Raw genomic sequence first — 22,188 nt, forward strand, 5'->3', positions numbered from 1 at the left:
TTCCTTAATTTTTAGCGATAGCAAATCAATTCCAAATGGCGGTTTTGTTTAACCTTGCGAATTTCCAAGCATTAAACGACCTAAAGGAGCAGTCCTCTTTTCAAAGCTTGACCAAGAAGAGAAGGCGCGTGGACTGGAAGCGGAAATGGGACACTTCATTTTAAAATAGGTAGTGTGAGTGAGAGCGCATAAGCGGAGTGGGGGTTACTTGGCGAAGATGCGTTGATATTTCGCAGTTGCGAATTCACACATTTAGAGAATTGGGGAGGGGGGGATTTTTAAAATGTTTAATTTATTTATTTAAATTTATTTGTTGATTTATTTTTAATGTAAACTATTTCATTTACTATTTTATTTTAATTTATTTAATTTTAACGTAATTTTATTTATTTAATTATTTAATTATTTTGTGTGTATGTGTGTGTGTTATTGGTGTAGCACGGAACGTTTCTAACAAAACAATAATAAAAATAATAATTTAAAATAAATAAATAAATAAGTAGGGCAAAGGGGATAAGAAAAATTAGGGGGGGGGGTCATATGGTACAGCAAAAGTTTTTAATACTCATACAGAATTCCTGGTAAAAATAGGATTGAAAATGCGCATAGTAGCACTGAAATAAGTTTTAGAAGGCTGTAAACCCCTGTGAGTTCTTTTTCGCGCGTGTGCACTTGCTCTCAATTTGATATAAATAAATTTCAAACACTTGAAAGCCTTCTTTGGTATGACCAAACAACAGGTTGCAGTGTGTGCAAGTGGGAGAAAAGGTTGGAGGTGCAATATTTCAATGCAAGTTTTAGTGGGGTTTCCAATATTTTCTGTGTCTAGAGCCCCGTGAAGTATTATTAATAATTTATATTATCTTCCTCGACCATATTTTTTCTTAAGTCCTTTCAACGAAGTATGATTAGATTGTGCTTTACCCAAAATGCTTAAAAAGTGCTCAATTTCCTTAAACAAAAGAATCTCCTTAATGCCATCATAGTAAGTTTGAAAAATATTTTCTGAGTAGTTTATGATTAGCAGAAGGTGGAATCTTCAAAAGACAAAGAGCCCGAAAAGAAGTTTCTATTCCATTCTCGAATTCTGCAACAAACCTTTTCCAGATTATGAAATGTTAGGCTTCATTTTTAGTGCAAACAGTGAAACATGGTCCCATTTTATTCTAGTTAAATTGTTGTGAATGCCCCCAAATACCGCTTTAAATCAGGTGCTTTTTAGAAGCTTAGTCCCCGTTCCCCTCATGTTATTTTTTTTAAATTAATTTCATTTATAATTAACCCCTCCACCCCTCCCCCTCCAATCTAGCGCTCAGTAAAGTGTATTGAGAAAAAATAAATAGCATTTTCAACGATTTTACAACCACCATAAATAATCCATACTGCTGGTTTTGAAGTTATTAAAAAAATACAGAAATTTGTTTTCATAACGTTGTTTCCAAAAGTTTTAAAATATAATTTAGCTTTTGCGGAAACAAGAAATGATGATTTTTTTTACGTTTTGATACTGTTTTCAAGTCCGTCATTTGGAAGATCAGGGGGTTATTTCAACCCCTTCCCTGGATTTTAAAACACAATGTAACCATGCATTACGTTGCTTTTTTACCTATAAAAATTGAGTATATACCCTTTGCCTCCCCCCCCCCCCAACACTTCGAAATGACGAGGCTGACTGCGTTGTCACTACCTAAGCCCCAAACTTAAACCAAACTTTTCAAACTGAAGTGAAACTTTATTAAAATAAGAACTGTAAAGTAATGTAGTCAGGGGCATGCACCGCCACCGGAGAGGGGGGGGGACACCTGTCGGCCCGGGATCGAGCCTGAAGGAGCCCGAGATTTCTAAAATAAGGGGTGAAATTTTGTGGGGACGTACGGGTAAACAATTTAGAGGGGTGCCGTAAAAGACATTTGTGACGGGCCCCGAAATTTCCGTGAAAACGCCACTGAATGTAGTCCAACAAAATAATGTGCAATGAAACACATAATTAGCAATGATATTTAAAAATTCTTAAGTGGTAGCAAAATTTAAATTACTTATATTATTTCCCAGATGCATTCATTCCATATGCAACTGCTCACTATTTATGCTAATATCTCTCCAATATACGATGGCGTATATTGGAAACATTGATTCTAAAAATTAGGGAGTGCAGAACAATCATACAGTAATTACGCTCTGAGCATAAAAAATTTTTATGAAAAGCTCGCTGAACTGTGAAAGTTAAGATTCAGAGTAATATTACTGCTACAAATAATCTAAATAAAGTAGAACAGTCTGCTTCACTTGCATCAATTACATGATTTGCGCTGTTGTAAATTCGCCACTGTTTTTTTTTTTTTTTTTTTCTATTTATGCAACTGCCCCCTCCCTCCCCCTTCAATGGGTTCTTCTTGTCACTCTGCCTCGAGGAGCTTGTCAGGTGATAAAACTAAACTGTTCTTTTCAGAAAAAAATGTCTTTAAAAGGAAAAACGTTGCATTCTAGAGAAAGGAAAGTTGTTAATGTGAGAAGTTTTTTGAAAAAGAAGCTAAGTCTGGCGAACTTTTAATTTCAATTCATAAAGTGCAACATAGAATATTTGCCGCAACTGGAGTTTCAGTTAGGACTATCCAACGTATAAAAAAAGAATCGCTTTCGAATGACCTGTTGTTATCTCCTGGAAAACATCGCCCTCAACCTGTTGATCGGAAAGCGTTTTTGGATAGTTTTAACTTATGTGTTGTGAGGGGCACGATAAATGAATTTTATAAATCAAAAAAGATGCCTACAATACGATTAGTATTGCCAATTTTAAGAGATAAAATTAATTTCCCCTGGAAGAGGGAAACGCTAAGAAAAATCTTACACAAAATTGGATTTCGATGGAAAAAATGTCAGAACAGGAGAAAAGTGCTGATTGAACGACCTGACATCATTTCATGACGATGCAGATACTTACGAGAAATAAAAAAGCATCGTCAAAATCAAAGGAATATTGTGTTTATTGATGAAACTTGGATTGACAATACTCTTTCGTTTTCCAAATGCTGGCAAGACGGAAAAATTGGAGCTACTGTCGAAGATGGAGCAGGAAGTCGATTGATAGTAGTGCATGCAGGATCGAAAGAAGGGTTTATACCCAATGCAGGTTTGGTCTTCAAAGCAGGATGGGTCAAGGGTGATTACCATGGGCAAATGAATTCCGAAAATTTCGAAAAATATATTCCAGAAAATTTTTTACCAAACATCGCCCCTAACTCTGTAATAGTAATGGACTGTTACCCGCGCTACAACCTTCGTACCATACGAAGGTTGTAGACCCTGTACCATCGAAATATGCAACAAAATATGTGATGCGCCAGTATCTAGACGAAAGTCCAGACTTCAACTCCGAGAATTTAGGGGCACTTGACTCCGACTCCTGTGCTCGATAATTAATCGAACTCCGACTCCCCGAGTTCGTAGCCTTGGAAAAAATGTATACACGGAGGACAAATGACTGACTCCGATTCCTAGATATTCGACTCCGACTACTTTATCCCAAAATGAGATTGACTCCGACTCCGCAGCTATGGTTTTGACTGTGAAATAATTATTGTTGATCTGACTTGTTTTTATTTTTACGCTAAAGTTTTAATTTAGGTATTCAGTTTTCGGCGAATTCGGAGCTCCAGCGCTCGAATACGCTACCTTGCGGTATTTACAAAACTGCCGATGAAACTAAAACATTGCCACGTTGCGTTCCACGTGTGTCTGTTGACGTAAACACAGGCAGTTTGTTCTGAGTATTTATTAACGCAATCGATGAGTCTTAGTTTGCTTTCAGCTACAGAAATTAATTCGTCCCTTAGTAGTATTCTCGAGCTTCACAAAATAATGTTAGTTTTCCTTATTTCCTTCTAAAATATGAGTTGATTGAAAATAGTGAAAGCGAAAACTGGATTAACAAACTTGGATAACGTTATAGAAGGTAAAAAAAATTTATTGTTTTGTATAAATTTGTAAGAATATGAGTTTTTTTTAATCTTAAATTAATTTAACTAACCATCTTTTACAGCAGCATTTAGTTGGAATGGACAGTATGCAAAATATTTTCTTGAATATAATATCGTAGAACAAAATGAAAAATGTTTCACCGAGAAAGAATTTACTTTATTCCTTTTATTCTCAGCTGAAAGGTTTCGCCAAATTTGATTAGGGTTATAGTTTTAGTATTGTGCGAGCAAAGTAGCCTTGGCGAGATTTCGCGTTTTTAGTTAAACCATTTTTAATTTTTATCATGAGTGGAATAAAATGGTAGTAAGATTACAGAATTCGATAAGTAAAAAGAAATAATGGTCAATCAACTAAAAAGAAAACTACCACCATATATCCGTAAGAATTCTGTAGATGATTTGCATAACTTGACATAATTAAATCGTAACTCAGAAATTAGAAAAATCGAAACAGAAAAATTTTAAATTAACCGATTCGGGAATTCGAGAGAAATAACTCAGCAGCAAATGCAAAACAATAAGCGCTAGCCAAGCAAGGCAAAGAAGTATCATCTTCTTTCGATAATAATTTGTAATGTCATATTGAATTTTCTAGCATTAATTGTTGTTCTTGTCAGGCCACAATTATTATTTAGTTTTATCAAGAATTGATAAATATCGAATTCAACATCGTGGAAATAGCTGCTTAGAACTACGAACTACGTAGTTTGCATTAATCTTTGACGTTTAGTAATGCTTCTTGAATTCTCATTTCTTTCTACGTGGGCCAGAATATCCACAAGACTTTGAAAATTAATTTAAAAAGAATAAAGCGAAAAAAAAGCGTACGAACAAAAATCACAACACTTTTAGCATTTTCTTCGTTACCATGTGCGTTTGTTTTAGTTTTTAAGTCCGCCATTAGACAGTGACTTCAGTGCCCCCTATAGTTCGTTGGAGTTGCGAATTGACCATTATTTCTTTTCACTTATCGAATTCTGTAATCTTACTACCATTTTATTCCACTCATGATAAAAATTAAAAATGGTTTAACTAAAAACGCGAAATCTCGCCAAGGCTACTTTGCTCGCATTATACTAAAACTATAACCCTAAACAAATTTGGCGAAACCTTTCAGCTGAGAATAAAAGCAACAAAATAAATTCTTTCTCGGTTAACATTTTTCATTTCGTTCTACGATAATATATTCACGAAAAAATTTTGCATACTGTCTATTCCAACTAAATGCTGCTGTAAAATATGGTAAGTTTAATTAATTTAAGATTAAAAAAAACCCCATATTCTTACAAATTCATACAAAACAATAAAATTTTTTACCTTGTATAACGTTATCCAAGTTTGTTAATCCAGAATTTTCGCTTTCACCAGTTATTAAGGAAATAATGAAAACTAACATTATTTTGAGAAGCTCGATAATACTACTAAGGGACGAATTAATTTCTGTAGCTGAAAGCAAACTAAGACACATCGATTGCGTTAATAAATACTCAGAACAAGCTGCCTGTGTTTACGTCAACAGACACACGTGGAACGCAACGTGGCAATGTTTTAGTTTCATTTGCAGTTTTGTAAATCACCGCAAGGTAGCGTATTCGAGCGCTGGAGTTCCGAATTCAGTTTTCGGCGAATAAACTCGAAGTCATTTATGTTTCTACATAAAGATATGCGCAGACGATTTTTTTTTTTTTTTTTTTTTGACAATGAAAATTATTTCTTTAAGTTGACATTTTATTCACCAAATTCCAAGCCACGCTTACTCTTTTGAACACTAGGTGGCAGGGCTGCACGGGGTCACTCAAAACTTCCGGCGGAAGTCTTATTTGTATTGCTTCTTACGACGAATTGCTCTGTTTACGTATCTGTAATTTGATTGAATTTTTTTAATTAATCATGAATTTCAAAGGCGCAAAATTTTCGTAAAAAGAGGGGATGTTGTTCTGCTTTCGGGTACAGCATGAGGACAGGAGCAAATAAGATGTCAGAAATAAAGATGTTCAAATTTCTAAAGGTCCTGATCGTCGAATCAAAGCCAATGCTTTAAAGCGAAAGGATTGAATCTTAATGAATATTATGTAGTAAACACACTTTGTGCGAGGTATTTACGAGCTGGAAACATTCACCTTAATTTCATCAGCTTTGTATTTTCACTGTAATGTGTGAAGATCTATATTGATCTATATTAAATTATTAGAAAAACTCAACCTGAACAATTTTTTATTTGCTTCCTGCAAAGCTAAAAGTTTCCAGTGTTTTGACGGGTTTCAAACAGTTTGATTTGTGTGATTAAAATAAAGAACCACTATTCATTACCTCATGAGAAAAAAACTTCCCATAGCTCGAACTATCAATAACTCGAACCATTTAGCCCGTGTCTTGGGACTTCGAGTTATTGACGGTACTTTAATATTAGGCGCTCTAATTGTAAACAAATTTAGATATTCGACAATCGGTAAACAAACACATTAATTAAAGTTATAGTATGGTATCATAGTACAGCTATTGGTATTACATTCAAAGCAATTTTAACGCAGGGGAAAGCACTCGGAGATTAAATTTAAATTTTGTTATCTTTCAATTTTTTTTTATGCCTATCAATCTTGCTACAGAAGCAAGTTGATTAAACAAAACAAAAAAAAAAAAGTGATGAACAAATATGTAATAAAATATATTAAATATCAAACCTGAAAATTAGGTAGCAACTGTAATAAGTGTGTGTGAACTGAAAAGCTACAACAACAGGAGAATTGATTGAATATGACACCAAAACTCCCTGTCATAGCCATTCTGTGTGAACACAGTGCAGAAAAGCTTCCATCTTTGAAAAAATAGCTTCAACTTAAGAATAGGAATTACAATTCACAACGTACTTGCAATCCAGTAGATTTGTGATTCTTGAAAGCAGACTTCGTATCAACTTTATTTCTGTTTAGGAGGTATTCATAAATGCTTATCACAGAGCCGTGTCCAAGGGGGGGGTTTTAGGGGTTAAACCCCTCCCATTGAAAAAAAAAAAGTATGTCAAATGAAGAAAACGATCGACTTAAATTAACTTCAATGTGAAAGCCTGCGTTTAACGTCCCCCCTCCCTTCCTCGCGGAAGTTTTTCTGTAATTTTAACTCAGTAATTCTGTATTTTTTCCCCTCTAATTCAACTCAGTTGGACCTAAACGCTCGCATTTCTTTCTCTTATAACTTAAAAATTTTTGCATAACATTCAAATGTTATGTAATTGAAATAATATTTTGGAAAAACTGTGGTGGTAGAACCATTGAATTATCTACCGATACAAAGCATTAATATTGCTTATTGTAAGGAGGTAATGATGAATTTGGCATGTGTTGCAGCTATGAAGATGTATTAGTGATGGTGTTTAGTAATGTAATTTGCATCTACAATAAGCTCGTTCTAAGCATTATTTCAGAACATAAAATCTGATATGTATTCTCTTACATAAAAAGAATTCGCGGAGAGTTTTTAATACTTGTTGCAATAAACCGCATAGTTAACAGACTTAATTAAAAAGAAACAAACGAGGTTTGATGAAAGTGAACCTGTAAAATGAAGGAATACTTTGGTCACGAGCAGCCAGAATTATTCTTCTAAGGGAAGGGGGGGGGGGTTACAGCAGTACTTACAGGTGCATAAACGCCATACTGGGATCGATAATTTATAGTAAAACTAATAAAGGTTGTGAGGGGTTGAATTTCCCCTCCCCAGGTAAGATTAAAACCCCTCCCTTTATGAAAATCTGGACACGGCCCTGCTTATCATTGAAATCGCGGTAATGATCGACAAACGAAGACTCGTTTTTTTTTTGTTTTTTTTTTCTTATTTCTGTATTTAAAGGATCAGGAAAATCAGATCCGATGATCGACAATTTTTGAGAATAGCAAAGCCTATTATACTCATTTAATGCATTAAAATACGCAAAAGACATGATTCTACCTAGAACTGAAAGAAAACAAAATTGCCTGAACACTGTAAACATCAATCGTTAGCAATAAATTCGCCATCCATCTACTAAAGGATACTTGACGTTAAATCTCGGTTATCACAAATTTGCCATTTCAACTGCGCTTGCTCGCGGACTTAGCTTTTTGGGCTTTCTGTTTTAAGATTTCGTGTTGCTTGTTTATATTTAAGCTGAGCGAGAGTCCCACCAAATTAATGAATGCGATTAGAATATTTTCACAGCGACTTCGTGACATATTATATGAAACTACGGATATGAATAACTGATAATCTTAAGAGAAAAATGACACTTCAATATTTATTAGTTTGGAAATATTTATTTAACATAAAAGTAACACACGTTGTTTACTTCAAAAATGATTGGAATATTAGTACAGAAATCCGTCTTTTGCGGATATTTTACGTTAGGCTTAAACAACTTAGTATTATACATTTTTATTTAAGTTGAGGGTTCGGCTTTGTATTAGAAGTGATGCTGAAATTCTAGTACGCTCTTCGGAGGTTAAAAATTTGGTCCTGAAAAAGGACAGACGATTCAGACACCGAATCCATTAATAATTAAGACGCAAAATTCAATCTTTACCGAGGCCTAAAAACTAAATCAGAAAAAACTTTGTGATTTCTAATTTTTATCTTTTGCCATCTCATATTTATTACCAAATTTAAAATGTTTGTAATTAATTTAGCAAGCGTTTTGAAATCAGCTAAGTCCGCGCGCAAGCGCAGTTGAAATGGCAAATTTGTGATAACCGGGATTTAACGTCGAGTCTAAAGGATCGGTAAGGTCACAGCCATTGAAAGATAATTTTTAACAATAACTAAGTTTGTCTTTCTTATTTAATGCATTGAAATACGCAGAAGACATTATTCTGCTTTTTAAAGAAGCACAACAAAATCGCTTTCGCTTTGAACACCTATCTCTAGCAATGGAGATTGGCGCTTAACCGGAAATAAGACTCGCTACTTCCGGTCTACGTCAGTGGTTTGTTTGTTTATTTAGGATATTTGGTGAATTGTTTTTATTTATTTTGGTAAGTGCATTAATTCATTTAAAAAATTATTTTTGGCAACAGGGGAAAAAGAAACGATATTTTTATTATTTTGACATGATGTATTTATTTTAATGAGCTTATGAATTTTAATTATAATTTTTTCGTTTTGAAAGCTGTTAAAGATCTTTTTATTGGAAAAAAGTGTATTAGCTGCTTTGTTTAAAAATTGCTGCTTTTTTTTTTTATGCATCGATTTTTTTAGATGAGTGAGGAATATTTTATTCCTAGAAATCAGCTTAAAGTATTTTAAAAATGTTTGAAAAAATTCGCGATTTTAGCTATTTTTGAGTATATTGATCAGGTACTAGAAAGTAGTATGGGTATACGGGAAAGTAGGCTCGTCTAGTTCTAGACAGAACTTCTTGTTATTTATTCATTTGTTTTGTTCTTAAGAATTATTATTTAGTTGATTAAACATCATTATTATAACCCTTGTTTTGATTTCTTATTCAACAAAATAATATACGTATTAACGTTCTATTTTTTATTTATAAGTATTTAATTCACATTATTTTTAAATGTGGGTGTGGAAAGGAGGGTGGGGCTCACCTTGCGACACTTTTCCTCCTTTTTTTCTAATTTTGTTATACATTAGTCCGTCATTGTCAAACCCACTATGCAACTTATAAAAATTTCAGGAGAAGGTTATAAGACATGTTTGTACAAAAAAAAAAAAAAAAAAAAAAAAAAAAAAAAAAAAAAACTCTTACCTGCTTAATCAGTGGAATCAAAGTACTAGTGTATTTAAAAATTAGAACGTTTTAAAATCTATGTGGGAAAATAGAGCTGTCCCAAGGTGTACCTTTTCCCAAAGGAAGCCTCTTTTTCCTACCATCCTTTTTTTATATTTTAAATATGCTGACCTTCTTGGGAGGCAACTGTGTAAACTACGAATACGAACGTCTTAATCATCTTGGCATACGATTCGATTAGGCTAAAATGATAGTATTTATGTAAAATGTATTGCGACCCTTTTTTTTAAAAAAAAATTAGAATTAGTTTTGTTAAATGCATGGTTATTTTACTGTTTGGTGAAATAAAATTTAACTACGGACGTATTTTTGAATACGAAAAGCAGTAAAGATTAAATAAAGTACAGGTCACACGCTGGGGCACCCCGAACCAAAATGTTCGGAAGGAGGAAATGAAAATTCAAATTTTACTGCATTTTAAAATACAACATGCACACATCCTACATCAGAGAAGATATAAGTATGAGAGGAAAAAACGTAATTCTCTGTACTGGTATCTTCCACTTTGCCAAATCTTTTGACAAAATGTGTCAAATAAGGACTTTTTGTGAGGCCTCAGAGAACTCCCATCGGTACCTCTCTATTCACAGGCTTATAATTTCCCGTTTAATTCATGCAAACATAAACTGTTTTCTGTTAAATTAAATATTTACTCAGAATCATTAAAATATAATGTCACAAAATTCCTCTTAATTTTAGTTTTTAAGGTATTATGACGCCAAACAAAATTTACTATAAAAAGTACTGAAGTACACCAGATACAATTTACCTCATGGTAATTTAAAAATAACGAGAATATTTAAAGTTTGATTATTTGTTATCAGAAAAAAAAGTTCGAAATGCTGTGTTAAGATTGCTTTTTCAAAAGTTTAATCTGCATGCTAAGGATCAAAAAGGGGAAATCATTATTACAATGCTCAAATATCAATTTTCCTACATTTAGTACTTGGTAACACTAAATTTAATTACTAAGCACACAGTAAAAACACATAATCGATCGATTACAAGTTAATTTACAAACTGCATAAAAATTCAATCGACAAACTCCGTTTTTTTTTCGGAAAAAATGAGCGAGAGAAGAAAGGCGATAAGAAGCCAAAGTAAGTAATTTTGATTTTCAGTCATTTGCTAACTACGCCAAATCGCCGTAATCGACTCGTCCAGCCACTACGTCACGCGCGCCTTCTCTTCGTGGTCTAGCTATACTTCCTTTTGCAAACGAGCTGTGTGCATCACATGACTTCCTTTTACTCCAATTTAATGTCATTTCCCCATTATTGGCAATTTTAATGTGATTCAATTGTTTAACCAACGAAGGACAAATTGAAACCAAATTTTAAAAAAATAAATAAATAATCGCTAAATTTGTCGCCAAGTTGGCGACCAAAAGACTGGCGATATATCGCTAAGAGTCCGACAATTTATAACACAACTTGAATTTACATCGAAATTAACAATGATTTCCCCCCCCCCCCAAAAAGGGCAAAAGACCTCCTTAGGAACATCCGAATGCAACAAAAAGGAAAGGTGCACAACTAGACCCCACTAGGAGTCTTCGTACCAAATTTCAACTTTCTAGGACATGCCATTTTTGAGTTATGCAAGATACATACACACATACATACATACATACGGACGTCACGAGAAAATTCGTTGTAATTAACTCAGGGGTCGTCAAAATGGATATTTCGGGTGTCTGTACGTTCCTAGGCATATATCCACGTGTGATCGGGTCGAAAAAAAAGCTCAACATTCATTTAGGGGTGAGCAAAATGGAATTAAGGTCGATTTTTGAGTGAAAATATTTTTGCGAACACAATACTTCCTTTTAAAAAGAACAAACAAAGTTGCTAGGCATATTAGTATTTTCTACGCTAAGGCATGCATTTGTTTTACCTTTTTCATCCGCCATTAGACGGTGGCTGCAGTGCCCCCTATAGTTTGTTGGAGTTGCGAATTATAGAATTTTACAGCAATTTAGTTTTGTTCCCTCTTTCAGGTTGCGTTTCTTGCACTTCTTCTATCAATATGTGCAGTATCAGCCAGCATCTTGGGTCATAGCGGTGTTGTCTTACATGTAGACAAATATGGTCACTACACAGGTCACAGCACAAGTTACGACTACAGGTTCTATCCTGAGAAACCAGTCCTGCCATTGCCTCTGTTGCATCCTCACAGTATTTTAGGCCACCATCCGCTAGAAAGCATTCATGGCTATGAGCTTCTGGACCATGGATACCATGGAAGTGAACCATTGTATTACTTCTTGCCTCACGATCCTCATCACGTATTCCATTAGATGACGACAAAAATTTAGTAAGTGTTTTGAAACAATGTTAATAAAAATGCTTTGAGGGGCTCAACAGTAATATTTCCAATTACAATTTGCAGAATCAGAACTGCAATTAACAATTGATGTTAATATTTTCCACAAAAGGGTAGGTTTCAACAAACATGAAGTTAATAAAATTAAATTGTGCCCACACTTCAGGAGCTAGGGGACCAGGAAGTTTACTTTGAAAAGATTCGAAACATGATGGTTTAGTTAAATCTTCCACACTTTGTCAAGGAATAATAAAATGAATAATTATTTCACTTTAAAGCAAACTGTAAATTCAAATAACTTGAATTTTGTGCATTAAAATGAAAAACATTGCTTTCTAAATTTAAAATGAGACATTCGCCCAACTCTTTTCATGTGTATAGTTAGAGCAAAGGTTAATTATTCAATACGATTGATTAAAGCTTCATTTTGATATGCTAACCTTTTTGTGTGATGGAAGTGGCATAGTTTTTTGCGAGACGAAAAGTTTCGCGATTATGTGTACTGCGCTGAGGCAGCATGGCGATCAGAGTAAACTGCTGGTTAATAACCGAGCATCCGTTGAAACATATTGTTTGGTGTTCTTGCCGTTTATATATTCTCTTCCATAAAATTTTGTTGAGAGTATGTCTGAAACCTCTCAGCTGAGACTCCCAGGGTTCAAAGCTTAGCTCTCTGCCAATTGAACCACTATGATTGTCAGTCAGATTTTCAGACATGTAAAGTTTGATTGATTTTTGACTGCGAGATAAAAGGAGAACATTTCATTTGTTCACATTTAAAGCAAGTTTTGAAAGCACATTTAAGTACTTAAAAGGAATTTGAAACCTGTCTGGATCTAAACCACTCTTGGAATCAAAATGGAGGATAAGTCGGCCAGTCCTCTGGAAGCGTTCTAGGGTCACTGGTTCATCGAGTTTGTCAAATTGACAGGAAATACAGCCTTTCCCCCAATTTAGCGTACAAAAGTTTTACTTCTATCATGTGTCTTTTGATTACCACACTACATCATTTTTTCAATTGAATGGTAAGAAAACTTTAGGAGTAATCAAGTATAGATAAACTAAACAAACTCTTACAATTAAAATCAAAATAAATTTTTAAAAATGAGTCAAAACTAACTTTTAAATGTTTCTCATAATATATTCATGCAAATGAAAGAAAAGAAACTTTAGAATTTAAAGATTTATTTACTCTGATGTTATTTACAGATGTCAAGCATGGAGATTAGTAGTCTGTCTTCCAAGCTCAAACTTGAGTGAATCTCAACTGCACAATTTCAGCTGCTGTACAAATTTGTCTCCTATGTTACATAGGACATTTGCATGTACCTCATTTTATGCCGCTGTGTTTTCATATGCATAGCTATGTACATATTTATAATATCACAAATCATGTGAATCTTTCGCAGATACACAAATGATATTGATCAGACACGGACATTTGCATTTGTTGATGATATAGCTTCATTCATGAAGTCAGCATTTATTGCTTAGTTTTATGAAGAAAATGAAATAAAATTGTTATATTTACAAATGCTTGAAATTCTTGAAGCTAAACTAAATACTATGAACAAATGCAAATATTGCAAACTAACATTACACAGATTTGTTGTATCAATACATATACAAGAATTTGCATATCACAATGAGAGACAGAAAATGTCATACTCTTGCATACATATTATTTGTAATGTTAAATTACAGGGTGTTAACACTGCCTCAACACACAGAACAAAACACTTACATAAAATAAACACATTAACAAAGGAACAGGATTTACACCTGGAAATGTTCTAAAAAATTAATTAATGTTTCAATGACTAAGCCTTGTTGAGATTAAATGTGTTACAATATTCATTATCAGAGAAGAAAAACTTTTTTGAAAAAAATAAGCAGACTAAGTGAAACTATTTTAAGATAGAGCACTTCTAAAATGTATTTCCATCACACTTGTAAGGGAAAAAAAAAAGTTTTTCTCACTAGAAGAATCCTTCAAGTTGATGAAATCACAGACCCATACACACATTACTAACTATTCCACAATTTTAATTTAATGCTTATTACATCAATCCTTTTTCAATCTATTTTTCAGTGAAATATTAAATAACAATAATAATTTCAATAACCCAATTGAACTTTCTGGGATCATTTCCACTTTATAATTAACAAAAATTTAGCTAAATATAGAATTGTTGAACCTGAAGAAGGATTGTTTAGGTTAAACTTTAGAATAATTCTTTGCATTTAGTTTACAGTTATTTCATCTAATTTTAGAAAAAAGCTTTAAGTTTTTTTTTTTAATGTTTATTCAATTACCCTACAATTTTTTCAAAATCTTATGGTATTAGATACTTTTCAAAGGATTCTTCAATTTCTCAGCTTATTTGTTAAAAAGAAAAACATAAGCATAAGAAAATAAATTCTGTAATGAAAAAATGAGTTAAAATTTCCCCCATGAATATGGGGAAAGTTTAATTCATTTGTGTTCGTGAATATGAAAAGAACTGCAGAATTTTAGAAATATCAACATCTTTGATGTAGTGTTTGAAATTTTTAAATACATATTAGTTCTCTAACATGTAACCAGATGGCACAGTATCGATTGTAAAGAACAAAATGAAAATATTCTTATCACATTGAAATAAATATTGGAAAAAAAATCAAGTAAGTAAAGCAAATAGCCAAGCAGCTAATTCTGAAAACAGATAAATCTAGCTGAAAAATAAGAAATAACTTTTGTGTTTTCGCAAAACCAAAACATCAACTATACATGAAAAATAAGTACAAATTATATTTAAAAAAAAAAAAAAAAAATGTGAGAACCAAATAATAACCAAAAAAAAAAAGTTCAACTTCTTTTTCTTTCTTTTTTTTTGTTGTTTCTTTCATTCATATTCATGTAACAGCATGTTAAATGTTAAAATATTTTGGAGTAAGGTAAGTTTTTACCTAAGCAATAGATGAGAATTAAAAGAACACATTTTAAATAAAATATCTGAATAGAGAAAACATCAATGTAATTGGGAATTTAAAACATCTCTCAAAAGAACAAGTAAACTTTACATAAAGTTTGATAGTTTTAAGAAAGTAAAACCAGGATAATTATGAAAAACAAAATATTTCAAGTAATAGCATTGTTGGAATTTTTTAAAGTAAAATATGCTTAATGTTTTGATATATAAGCTACTAGTAGAATATCCAATTTATCATCTACTCTTTTTCAAACAAGGCTTCGTGTAATCATTTTATTTACGAATCAAACAACCTTACATTTTTAAAACTATTAATCCAAATATTAAACCATGAAAACATGCTGTATTTAGACTAACCCATTTGTTTTATAGCTATGTTCTGAAGTTTTTTCCCAAAAAAGAAAGAAAAATATGAAACGAAATAAAATGAAATAAATAAAGCGCATAAAACTGATTTCATGCGCCTTTCCCCGTCCCTTCACATATTATCAACATAGAAATAAATATAGGTTGCAATCTGTTCCAGTAAACTTCTCAAATCTAATAAGAGAAGCTGAATTAATTTGAGTTATGGGTCAGTGTTCATGTGCTCTGATATAATTGGAAAAGATTGCTGAAAAATTGGAATGATCAAGCGCATGCATTTATATTTGCTGATACATTTTGGATAAGAAAATAAAACTTAACATTTCAAGAGTTCCATGCATAATATATCATGTATGCTTGATTTTTTTCTAAAAATTAGACAAACAAATTTCTTTTCCCCTTTCAAAATGCTGCTTTCTATGTAGTTTTCCCCAAATTAGATTAAAAAATATTGATGCATTAAATTGTTTTTTATAAAAAAGGTACAGTATATGTTGACAACTTCAAGACAATGATAACAATATAACTTTTAGTAAAAATAAAACAAAGCAAGAACACTAACTAAATTCCAAATAAACAAATTAAAAGAGGAAATATGGCCAGTTTTTTCAAATTTGAAGCACATTTTTTAAATATCTCATCTTATGGCAACACATGGGGAATCTTTCTGCATGCTGATGCACAGGATCTCGTGAATATGAAATGAATAGTTTATTTTGACGCAAGTACAAAGATTGTGGATACTAAGATACACATAATGACTATATAGATGTTTATAGAACACGTAATGAAAGATGAACTAAATACTGGGCAATAAGGGCACTGGTAAGAACCACAAACTTGGCACACACTAAGAACAAATAAACTGTACATATCCATCATTGTCTGATTGTATCGCTCTGAAAATACAAGAAATAAATTTTAGTTTAATGCTAAAAGAGAATGAAAAATAAAATGTAAAATAAGAGAATCTGGTTGAAAATAATTTTAAAGTTATGATTGGTGTACCTGGGAGAACAAGGGACTCCTGGACAAGGACAACTGTCTCCTCTCTCCCTTTTTTTTTTTTTTTTGCCAAAAATCCAGATTTAAGCACCATTTTACTCAACTTTTTACTCTTTTAAGAGCTACAAATCACTAAGATCTTGAAAAATAAACTTTCATTTTTTGCTAATAAATGGCAATACAGTAATAAAAATCATAAGAAAATAAAAACTTTTAACTCAACTTTCGCCTAATTTTGTTTTTGTGACTTAATGCCCTTTACCTACCAGGTACAGAGCTGATAACTTGAAATTATTTCCAACAGCAATATTACAGTTTATTTTACCTGGAGCATAATAATCATATACTTTGGCAGATAAATATCGTGTCATGTTAGCAACAGGAAACCATCTTTGTACTGTGAATGTCAGGCAAATTGGCGAAATATCCAACTAAAAATATAAAGATGTTGAATATTACTTAAATATAAAATATAAATAACCACTACATCCACAAGCTATTCTAAGTTTATGAGAAACGTATGATTATTTTTATTTGACAAATGCTTAAACTGACCCAAAAATTTCACACTAGTACAAAACTTTAAACAAAATATCTAATGTTTTAATAATTAACAAAGACTGAAACAATTTTCTTTTTTTTTTTCCTACAATAAATTTAAGAGATCGAGCAATACTAGATAGATTATTTGAGGAAAATGACCTTGAATTAAATCAAACCTTCCAGATTGCCTTCCAATTAATTCTGCCGTGGATTTATGAGATTTTTCCATCGCTAAAGCAATCTGTAAGGTTTGATTTAATTCAAGGTCATTTTCCTCAAATAATCTATCTAGTATTGCTCGATCTCTTAATCCACTAACAAAAACATCTCGAAGCATCATATTTAAGACATCTGGTTTATACATACAGGGAATCGCTAATGAGCGAAGTTCTGCGATGTAGGCGTTAATCGGCTCATTCTCGTTCTGCTTGCGGTTTAAAAATATGTGACGGCTAGGAATAATTAATGGCTTCGGATTGAGATGATCTCTTAGTATGTCCTTGAGCCTTTCGAAATCTTTTTCCCCAGGGTTGTCGGGTGACAAAAGATTCTTCAGTAAATTGTATAATTTTGCTGACAAACTTGATATTAGCGTTTTCGCCCTTTTTTCTTTTGGGACATTTTGAATATCTAAGAATGCCTCGAAGCGTTCTATAAAAGAATCAAAATTTTCGGACATTTCATCATATTTTTCAAAATTGACCCCTGTCACTTTTGACTCATTTGGGGTATCCACTTTAAGCTTGAGAGCTTGTACAAGGGCTTCATTTTGTTTTATGAGTTCCTGAACCAGGGCCTCCATTATTTTTCAATCCAAAATACAAAAATATATAAATTTCCTACCTTGAGCCGTCTTCGGGTAATTACCCTATCCTTTTTGAAACGAGAACACTGTTATAGCACTACATTAGTGGTTTCGTCACACACTCGTCGCCACTGTTTTTTGTTCGTTTTTATGGTTCCTTTTTATGGAACCTATGCTCGCTGTAATATGTAATGGATTATTAATCATTCAGGAATTATAATACTAGACTTTACTATTCTAATTGCTACATTTACTATATACATAATACTATATACAAGACAGAGTGTGCCGCCAATGCGCACATCTCCGGAGTTCGTTCCGATCTGCCCCGTTCCTGAGAGGATGTTTTTCCTCAGTGACGTCAGTGACTTCTGACGTCACTGCGATTACGATAGCGGAGTTCAATTAGTTCGATACACCACATTCCTCCCTTTTTAATCTTTAGTAGCCCAGTCTATCTGGTGCTTTTCTCGCGCGGGTGGAACGTCTAAGTGGAACAGGTGCAGCTGATGGCTCTCCTGGCATCTTGGTAACTGCCATAGGTATGGCGGCTGGAGATCCTGGCCGGACATCAGTCATCTCCGAAGGCATGGACCGGTCTCCCTGGAGATTGCTGTTGTCGTTGTCGGCTGTACCGCTTTCAGAACGTACGTCACTGGATCTTTTCCGGAAGGATGGTCGGCGCACCCAGTCGACGTCTTCAATGTCTCCCCCGTCACGCATCTGGTCGGTGTGACGTCGCCAGAGTTGACCATTCACATCTACTGTGTAATGTAGTTGGCCGTCTTTGCTTTTTACTGTTCCAAATCGCCATTTTCTATCGCCTTGACGATAGTTTCTAACTGCAACCTTATCTCCTACATTGAATCCTCTATCCGAAAATTCATAAGTTCCTTTGCGAACTCTTTCCTCGACTCTGCTCTTTAGATCTGGTCTAACCAGGTCGATCCTTGTACGAATTTCTCTTTTCATCATGAGCATAGCTGGGCTTTGTAATGTCGTCATGTTGGGGGCCTTCCTATATTGCATAAGAAAGGTACTCAGCTTTTGTCTAAGAGTTCCAGGATAATTTTTCATAGTTCTCAAAGATTGCTTTACAGTAAACACATACCTTTCGGCCTGACCGTTACTTGATGGTTTGAACGGTGCTGTGGGTTTGTGTTTTATGCCATTAACTTTCAGAAATGCCTGAAATTCTTGTGACGTAAATTGTGGACCATTGTCACTTACCAACATGATCGGCAGTCCAAAGCGAGCAAAGAAATCACGTAAACATTCGACAGTTTTGAAAGTAGTGCTTGTTTTCATGGGGTATACTTCTAGCCATTTTGAGTGTGCATCAACTATTATTAAAAACATATGTTCAAATATAGGACCTGCGAAATCAACATGAATTCTATCCATTGGAGCGCTAGGGTACTCCCAATGGTGTACTTTTACTTTAGGAGGATCAGTTTTGTTAACTGCACAATCTACACAGTTTTTTGCAACCCTTTCAATGTCCTTGTCGATTCCCTGCCAGAATACGTATGATCTCGCGATTGTTTTCATTTTGACTACACCTAAGTGTCCGTGATGCAGTTCATTTAAAATTCTTTCTCTATACAGTTTCGGAATGCATACACGTTGCCCATACATTATGCAACCCTCTTGCAGGCTGTATTCCATCTCCCTTCCCTTCAGTTCACCACCACTTTCCAGGATTCGTAATAACGGAGTGAGTTCTTCATCCCTTTCAGTTTCTTTGGCTAAATCTTTTGCTGTCACCGGCAGCGTTTCAATTTGATGTAACTGGAAGATATCAATATCATCATGTATAGCCAATTTTTCCGAATCCGTAGGTAAACGGGAGAGAAAGTCTGCATTGCCGTGTTCCTTAGTTTGACGATAAATAATGTCAAATTGAAATGATTGCAGAGTCAACGCATAATGCAATAGACGTGTAGCAGCTAAAACTGGCAAGCCTTTCTTTGAGCCAAAAATTGCCAGTAGTGGCTTATGATCTGTAATTAGAGTAAACTTGGTATTTTTCACATAGAGAAAAAATTTCTTCACAGCCCATACTATAGCTAAGGCTTCTTTGTCAATTTGCGAATACTGTTGTTCGGTCGGAGAAAGAGTTTTAGATGCAAAAGCAAGCGGTCGTTCTGAACCATCTGGAAATTTATGTGACAATACTGCTCCCAGTCCAACTGGTGACGCATCAGTTGCCAACAAAAGTGGAAGTTCCGGGTCATAATGTGCCAAAATTCTTTCCGAACAAATTTCGTCTTTGACCCTTTGAAAAGCTTCCTTACATTTCTTATCCCATTTCCAAGGAACATCTTTCTTCGTTAACTCATGCAAAGGATAAGCCAGTGTAGCTAACTTTTTTGAAAAGCGCGAATAAAAATTTACCAACCCCATAAATGATTTAACTTCATGAACATTTTTGGGTTCCACGGCATTTTTAATTGCTTTAACTTTTTCAGATGTTTGGGATAGTCCTTGAGAGTTTATCTTGTACCCTAAAAATTCTATTTCTTTTTGAAAGAATTTACTTTTTTCTTTGTTAATTTTTAATCCATGAGCGCGGCATCTTTCAAAAAATTCTTTTAATCTTACTAAATGAGTTTCAGCGTCTGGAGCTGCAATTCTAGCATCGTCAAAAAATACTTCAACTCCCTTTAAATCCTGAAAAACACTTTCAATATATTTCTGCCAGATCGCCGGAGCGGCATTTACCCCATACATTAATCTTTTACACAAATAGAGTCCCTTATGTGTATTTATTGTCAACAATTTTTGACTTTCAGGGTGCATTTTCATTTGCAAATATGCCTGAGAGAAATCAACCTTGGAAAACACCTTGCCATCACTCAGTGATGCAAAAATATCTTCCATTCTAGGAAGTGGGTGTTGTTGCACTTTTAAATTCTTATTTAATGTTACAGAGTAATCTGCACACAACCTAACTTTACCATTTGATTTAATCACAGGTACGATCGGTGTTGCCCAATCCGAAATATGTACCTTTTCGATAATATTTTCGCGTTCTAAGCGATCTATTTCCTCGCCAACCCTATTTTTCAGTGCAAAGGGCATGGGTCTAGGTCTGCAGAATACCGGACTAGCGTCAGGTTTTAGCTCTAATTTGCACTCGTAATTTTTAATTTCTCCCAAGTCATCACTAAATAACTCTTTGTATTCGTCTAACAATTTAGAAAGACTAACATTTGTTTCAACTTTGCAATTTTTTATTGAATTCCAATCTAGTTTAATTTTATACATCCATTCGCGACCAAAAATTGTATCTAAATTTTCCTTAACGATATACAAGTTTAATGCGTACGTAACCTCATTATAGGTAACATTTACCGTTACATAACCCATCGGAACAATTCTATCCCCTTTGTAGGTTTTAAAAATTAATTTTGTAGGCTGAATTTTCTTATTTGAAATTTTTCGGAAATTCTTCAGCGACATTATTGAAACGGCTCCACCTGTATCGGCTTCAAAGTTTACCCAATGGCCTTCGATTTGAACTTTTACCATTATAGGTTTCCTTGGTTCTTGTTCAGGCTGTGTACACTCTTCAGACTGAATTGTGTAAATAGGCACGGAATCAGTACCTTCATCTTCAGGAAAAGTTTCTACATCCACCTGTTTTTGCTTAACAGGTTTATTAACTTTATTTGCTTTGGCAGAAAAACATGCTTTTCCTAAATGACCAATTTTGCCGCATAATTTGCATTTGTAAGTCTTGAACCTACATTCATCGGTAGAATGATTTTTTCCATTACATCGAGAGCATTTTCTATTATTTTTATCTTCAGAGCACTTTTTCTTCCGATACTGGCTCTGTTTCATTTCAGCATTATATTTATGAATTCCAGATTGCCTTCCAATTAATTCTGCCGTGGATTTATGAGATTTTTCCATCGCTAAAGCAATCTGTAAGGTTTGATTTAATTCAAGGTCATTTTCCTCAAATAATCTATCTAGTATTGCTCGATCTCTTAATCCACTAACAAAAACATCTCGAAGCATCATATTTAAGACATCTGGTTTATACATACAGGGAATCGCTAATGAGCGAAGTTCTGCGATGTAGGCGTTAATCGGCTCATTCTCGTTCTGCTTGCGGTTTAAAAATATGTGACGGCTAGGAATAATTAATGGCTTCGGATTGAGATGATCTCTTAGTATGTCCTTGAGCGTTTCGAAATCTTTTTCCCCAGGGTTGTCGGGTGACAAAAGATTCTTCAGTAAATTGTATAATTTTGCTGACAAACTTGATATTAGCGTTTTCGCCCTTTTTTCTTTTGGGACATTTTGAATATCTAAGAATGCCTCGAAGCGTTCTATAAAAGAATCAAAATTTTCGGACATTTCATCATATTTTTCAAAATTGACCCCTGTCACTTTTGACTCATTTGG

The 22,188-nt window shown here is 33.8% G+C and overlaps 1 protein-coding gene across 1 annotated transcript in view; it reads right to left on the reverse strand.

The window, feature by feature from the left end:
* Nucleotides 1-15,972: 15,972 nt before the first annotated feature.
* Nucleotides 15,973-22,188, reverse strand: part of LOC129218907 (CD109 antigen-like) — a 69,125-nt gene continuing 62,909 nt past the window's right edge. The window contains 2 exon segments of the mRNA XM_054853229.1: nt 15,973-16,315; nt 16,747-16,852. Coding sequence (XP_054709204.1) covers nt 16,128-16,315; nt 16,747-16,852 — 294 coding nt within the window. The 3' untranslated portion in view covers nt 15,973-16,127.

This window comes from Uloborus diversus, chromosome 1, assembly GCF_026930045.1.
Source record: "Uloborus diversus isolate 005 chromosome 1, Udiv.v.3.1, whole genome shotgun sequence".
Classification (NCBI taxonomy): domain Eukaryota; kingdom Metazoa; phylum Arthropoda; class Arachnida; order Araneae; family Uloboridae; genus Uloborus; species Uloborus diversus.